Below are 6,577 nucleotides of genomic sequence, written 5' to 3' on the forward strand. Positions count from 1 at the left end.
CACCGAGAGGAATGCCAAAACGAAGGGGCTAATGAGCACCAGAGAGGGAGGATCTATAACTTCCAGATGGCAACGAGCCCATAATCCCTTTGGGAAGAATTAGGGACTCGTCAACGCAGCAGAGCCTGCTGAGGGGAGCAAAGCACGACACCTCTGGCTCCAGGAGTGCTGTGAGAGGCTGAGGGCATCCCAATGCTGCCAGCACCGGACACCCTGCCCCGAGCTGCCTGGCTTTGTCTCACAGAGCCCTGGTGCTGCCGGGAGCCTGTCCCCGAGCACTGAAGTAATTTTTGTTTCAACTGATTGCATGTTCTCCAACCAAACCCCATCTGGGTCCTGCTCCTCCCGACGCAGAAAGGGACTTCTGCTCTTAACAGAAAGACTTCTTCCTTCTGGCTTTTATGCCCTGTGGGATTGTAAAGCGTCTTTCTTGCTGGATTTCATCTCTCATCAAAGTTTTTTGAGGAATTAGGGCTTATTCCCATGGCTTTATAAACCTCTGGGATCGGAGGGTTTCTACGTTGCCACTGCTCCCACCTGCGTGCGATGGGGCGCGAGCAGGAGCTGATCCAGGCCGTGAAGAACGGGGACGTACCCGGCGTGCAGAAACTGGTGGCCAAGATCAAGGCGTCCAAGAGCAGTGAGTACCTGGGCACAGAACCGTGGGCTCCCTCCCCCTGGCTGGACACTCCTGCCAGTCCTGGGGTGTGAGTCTCAGTGCTGGCCAAGCCGGGGTGCAAGTGCTGGCTCTGACCCCCAGCACATGAGTTATGCCGTGGCCAGAGGCGGGAGTGCAAACACAGCCTGTGCGGATGAATGACTGGGCTGTAAGCAATCCTACAGCTGAGCTGGGGTTCCCCTTGGGCTCGGGGCCAGGGGCCCTGGAGTGTGGGCCACTGAGCAGGGATGGGTGAAGGGAAGCAGCCGTGGTGGGGGAAGTGAACGCCTTTGGGGGGGACGCTGCTACAAAGGGTCTTTAGCGGTTGCTGCTCACTCCTGGCTGTATTTATCTTGTGAAAAATTATCATCCCAGCCAGTCGACTGGAACCAATCGTCAAGCCTTGAATTTCAGTCTGGTAATGTTTAACCCTTCAGCAGGGCTGTTTTCTTGCATGTGCTCTCAGAAAGGTCAGCAGCAAGCACAACTTGGAGTGAACAGAGGGCTCGGGGGGGTCCCCAAGGGCACTGCAGATGCTGCACGGCATCTGGAGGAGATGGGGAGGGTGGAAAGGTGGAGGAGATCGTGGCCAGTGCCACGAAGCCCTTGTATAGAGCTGAGCTCCTGGTCATTTCTCCTGACGGACCAAGAGAAGGAAACTGGGAAAAGTAAATAAAAGGGCTCTTGGTGCCGTGTCTGGCTGGGGGAAGGTGCACCCTGGCTGCCCGGGCTGTGGCAGTGTGGATCCCCCTGCCAGGGCTGCTCATCGTGGGGGGTCTCGTGGGTGTGTGTGGGAAAGCTGAAGGGGAATAAGCTGTCCGGAGGAGGGAAAGGGGAAACTCAGGCGGGAGAAGCTTTAAGGCTTCTTAGGAGCAGCTCAGAGGAGAGAGGTTGGCATGGAGAAACCTGAGTTAGGCTGAGGAATATAAACGTGAGGAGGGGATCAGCTCCCCTGGGTCATCTACTGGAAAGCTTTGACTGGGGCCAGAACTTTGCAAATCCCAACTGCTGGGCTTTCAGAAGGGCTGGGAGGCACCTCCTTCCCCAGACTGGGGGCATCTGGTGCCCCTTCCCTGGATGAAGGTACTGGGTCCCATTGCCTCTGCTGCTCAGGGACTGTGCCTGTACAGGGTCCCTGAGCTGAACAGGAGCAGTCTGCCTGTGTGGGTGGGTTGAAGGACACCCCCAAGGCAATGAATAACGTCAGGACGTGAGTGTCCTGCTGGCTGACGCAGCCCTGTCTCCCGAGCTGGTGTCCCATGGCCGGGCAGTGTGTGCAGGCTGGGGTGCCCATGGCTCTCCTCCTCCTGCACACCCAGAGGGGTGAAGTCACACTTGTTTTCTCCTGTACCCTCCAGTAACTCTCTCCCAGTTCAATCCCGTCTGTTTTCTCTCTGGAGTCTTCCCCACCCTGCAGCCATGGGGCACCCACGTGAACATGTGTGTTTAACTCCCCCGCTGCAGCGGCGTCAGCAGCTCCCTCGGCTTATTTTCATTTTATTCCTGTAAAAGGAGGGGGCAGAAAAACCTGACTCCTCCAAGGCCACTGCTGCAAGCCCTCAGGGGAGCTCCTGTGCTTGACCTGCTGTGGGAGCTTGCCTAGTCCTGGAAGCTCATCCCTGGCATGGAGGGCACCACTGCTCCCCATCCCTTATGGTTCCCTCTCCCTCCTCTCACCGATGCCATGCGAGCCAAGCATTTGCTGCCTTTGCTGCTTATTAAAGCGCCTTTTCCATATGACAGGCTGAGATGCTGATTTTTATTTATTTTTATTTTTTATTCTGTATTTTTTTTAAATCCCTCTAAGAGTCCTTCTGCTGTCTCAGTGGATTGGGAGCTCGATCACTGTGATCAGCCCTCTGGGGCTTCCTGTGCCTAAAAAAGTCACCGCACGTAAGCAAAATCCAAGCGCCAGTCCCGGCAGCGGGAACTTCAGGGACACGTTGTTTAATATTCTCCGTGCGCAGCCTCCTCCCTGCGCAAGCGCCGCCGCACAAATGGGTCACAGCACCTCTCATTCCAAGGTGGGGTGGGCAGGGACAAGATTTTTGGGGGCAGGAGGGAAAGGGTGGGTGAGGGCAGTTGTCCTGCCTGCGGGAAGGGGATGTCGACGCGATGCCCCGGTAACTCCTGCAGCCAGGGAAGGGGTTCTGGTCTGGGAGAGCCAGGCTGCTCCTGCCGGGCCAGCCGTGCTTTACTGCGGTTCCCTGGCAATGGAAACATCCCGCTTTTTATTTTCCTTCTCCCTCTCCCCTCCCCTCTGCGTCGGGAGCGCTGCAGAGTTTAATTGAAATTGTTAAACGACCCGTCACGGCTTTGGCCTCTCTCCCCCGCGATCAATCACGTCCCTCGGCTGCTGCCCTCGCCAACAATGCACCAGTTGGCCCGGCCAGGGCCAGCACTGAGGGGCTGGGGCTCCCGGGGGAGGCAAGAGGCAGAGCTCCTCTGGCCAGGGGATCTCATCCTGCGAAGGGGCAGCAGCTTCTGGAGCTGAACAGTGCTCGGCAAACTTTGGGTGTCCCCATGCCTGGATGCAGGATCAAGGGGCAGGGATGGGGGGATGCCAGGGTGATGCTGAGAGAGGGGGTGCCCCTGTGATAGCTAGGGACTGGAGGAGCCGTGGAAGGTGATGGGAGCTGGACTCACTGTTTACCTTCCTCGAGGGAGTGGTGAAGGTTTTTATTTAAACGTGTGCGAAGTGCAAAGAAAGGGCAGCAGCTGAGCAAACTGGTGTGAAACTCTCAAGGACGGGGAGTGAAGCCCTGCTGGGGTTCAGCTGCTGCCTTGAGGAGGTTTGGTCAGCCACTTGCCCCATTTCACCAGCTATGTTGCTGCTTTCCAGACCTTAGGTATATTAAGGACTGGGGTGGGCTCCTGGGATGTGGCTGTGTCTGGGCCATGACCTAGCAAGCTGTTAAATGCTAGCAAAGCTTGCAGAGGGGTCTTGGCTTTATCTCCATGCCTGTGTTGGAGCCTCTCACTGCTGCGTCCTGGCAGCACAAAGCACGTTAAGGTTTTCCCAGGAGCTGTGCCAGCCCTCGGATGCTGCTGCCACCGTCCAGTTGGCAGGAGAGGGACGATGCTTCTCTGTGTGCCGTGAGACTGTAGCAGGCAGGTGTGGGATAATTCACTCCTTCCCTCCCCCTTGAATTTCCTCCTAATCCCTAGTAGCTGTGTCAGTTTAAGCCTCAAAGTATGAGGTTTAATATCTCTCCCGTGATTTGTTAACCTTTGCCACTGACACTCTGTGTCCCTGTCCTCTGAAGAAACACCCGTCTTCCTTTCATGTTCTGCTGGGATTTCTGCTTCTCCTAGCAGCAGCAGGTCTGTAGTTGTTTGGGGGAGAATTTGCTCCTTTTTGCAATCTGGGGATTATTTTGTAATGATGTCGGATGTGCCTTTGTGCCACACAGCAAGCCCAGTGTGTCACCCCCCTTACTGAGGAGGACCATCCTCCTCTTTGCTGCTGCTACTGAGGGAGGCTTGTCCCAAACCCTTGGGTACTCCTTGGTCTGGCTGCAGGGCAGAGCCAAGACTGGCTTTGGGCAGGATCTTTATCGTGTCAGGCTCTGTTACACACGATGGCTTTCCCTGCTGGCAGTGGTGCAGGGGTGCCTGGGCACCTTTCCCGCTCCAGTCCTGCCCCAGGCAGTGCAGGAGCCTGGACCTGGCCCTGTCACATGAAGCCCAAGTTTTGAGGATGAGTTCCCAAAGCGTCCTTGGTGGTGTCCTCCTCTCTCCTCTCCTCTCCTCTCCTCTCCTCTCCGCGCACGCTGTAGGTCTGACGGGCTGGACCGGCTCCGCAGCCACGCTCCGGCTTGGAAAGGCTGTGGGCACGCCTGCGGAGAGACGCCGAGAAACTCTGCCGAAACGGGCAAAACTCCCTCTTCCTCTGGGACTGAGCCAGCAGCGGGGCGAGGCGCCGTGCCTGGGGAGCCGGGCTGGCGGCGGCCCCGTGCCGGGGACCCCAGCACCCCACAGCGTGCCCAGACCTGCTCCTGAACCAGCCTGCGGTGGGTGGGTGGTGGGAGCGGGAGAAAAGAGGCTTCAAAGGCTCTGGAGAGTGCGGCAGCCACGGGGCTGGATGGTGGTGGGGCTGCAGCTCCATGGCAAGGAGGGGTCCATCCTTTCTTCCTCCTTCTGTGGCTCCCGACCTCCGTGGAAGGGGGTCTCCTCTGGTAGCCTGGTGTTTGCTGGGTGGGTTTTCCCATCCACATCCTGGAATTTCCACCTCTGTCGCTGGGAAGGAAAAGGCCCGCACGGGCAGCGGAAGGAGTGAAGGGACAGTTGGTTTTCCAAGCTGGGCTCCAACGGGTGTTGTGTTTGGAAAGGGGCCTGGCTGCCACCGGAGTGCCCGGAGCCAGGGAAAGCGTCGCTGTGCCGAGTGCAGGAGATAAGGCACGAGCAAGCAACGTCACACGGGGAGGTGGAGGAGCCTGTGCTGGCTCAGCAAGCCCAGCCCCTGCCCCTCTGCACCCCCTTCCCCTGTGTTCACAGCTCCACATCTCCCCCTGTTCCAGGTCTGTATTTCTGTCCTCAGCCTTTGGATGCCCGTTGGCAGGGCAGCCTGTGGTCCCTGCTGTCAGCCTGGGCCATTGTAGCTGACTTTTCTTGTCTCTGTAAAAGACTGGGGGGAAAACCAGGCTAGTTCTGGGGAAGAGGATGAATGTGGGAACTTTTGAGCTTGCTCCAGGCCATGTTGCCATCCTTTGGAGATACCCCAGCACTGTCTGGCTATTCCAGGGAATCTGGGATCTCCTGGAATTGTGGAGGTCCCTCGGCCATGGATGGAGCTACACTGGCAGCCGTCCCCAATGTCACAGGCAGGAGGCTGAGGTTTGGGACAGGAGGGGAATTTCCATCCCTTGGGCATTTCCTGGTGACTCAGCCCAGACCAGGGGCCTCAGCTGCCCCTTCCCAAGGGCTGCAGAGGCCATTTTGGCTGTCTGACCCAGAAACACAGGACAATTCAGATGACGACAGCTTAAGGGCAGACAGGGAGGGCAGCCCCGAGCACTGGGACACCGTGTGCCTGGCTGCCAGCAGCACATGGGCGGCATAACCAGGACGATGCTCCCCAGGGCTGGAGAGAAGGGGACGTGGCAAGGACACTGCCAGCACAGGCATTCCATCCTCTGGCTCGGCTGGTTCCAGGAGGGAGCTGGTGGACCATGACAACAGCCAGCATCACTTCTGCCACCTCTCTGTCAGGATCCCAGTGCTGCCAGAAGGTTTTTCGGGGAAGGTGGGAGGTGAATTGTTGGATCCAAGTGGCAATGGACTTGCGTGTAAGATGGTTTCCTGCTGGAAATGGATGATTCCACCAGCATCACTCCGGCAAGAGTTAAAAGTGGGGTTGGATGCCGTGCGTGTGTGTGTGCATGCACGCGCCCTGCTTTGTTTTTAAAAGCGCCTCGGCTGTCCTGGATCCCTGCCAGACCCGGGGCCCGCCGCTGGCAAAAAACTCCGGCAAAGGAGTATGAAAGGGGCAAGAAACTAAATAACAATAAACCACCTTTTTTTTTTTCCTGGTTGCTCTAGCAAGCGAGAGGGTGGGGAGGAGCTGCGAGCATTCTGGCTCCCCCGAAATCCTATCCTGGCTTCCCTAAAAAATCACGCCTGGGATGGAGAGGGAGAGATCTGTTTGAACCTTGGGGCTGTAATATCACCCAAGCCTTGCCGAGGTGTCCTGGTGAGTCACAGACCTGTCTGGAGATGCCCAAACTGCCTGGAAATGGCTCTGTCGGGATGATCTCTCCCCTCCCAGGGAAGGGCTGGATACTCTGGCCCATCCCTCGCTCCTGCGGGATGCTGCCCGGGGGAGGTGCGCAGCCCCCCGGAGCCGTTTGCAACCCCAGGGAGAAAGGCCGGAGCTGCAAGCGAGCAGGGCTGCGATGGCGAGATAAGGGAGCAGGGAGA

At 57.8% G+C, this 6,577-nt stretch overlaps 1 protein-coding gene across 1 annotated transcript in view; it reads left to right on the top strand.

Moving 5' to 3' along the window:
- Positions 1-6: 6 nt before the first annotated feature.
- The window catches only part of CASKIN2 (CASK interacting protein 2), a 28,972-nt gene continuing 22,401 nt past the window's right edge, over positions 7-6,577 (top strand). Inside the window, exon 1 of the mRNA XM_017743182.1 lies at positions 7-640. Within this exon, the coding sequence (XP_017598671.1) occupies positions 547-640 (94 nt within the window). The 5' untranslated portion in view covers positions 7-546. The remainder of the gene's footprint in view (positions 641-6,577) is intronic.

Source organism: Corvus brachyrhynchos, unplaced genomic scaffold, assembly GCF_000691975.1.
Source record: "Corvus brachyrhynchos isolate BGI_N302 unplaced genomic scaffold, ASM69197v1 scaffold148, whole genome shotgun sequence".
Lineage (NCBI taxonomy): Eukaryota > Metazoa > Chordata > Aves > Passeriformes > Corvidae > Corvus > Corvus brachyrhynchos.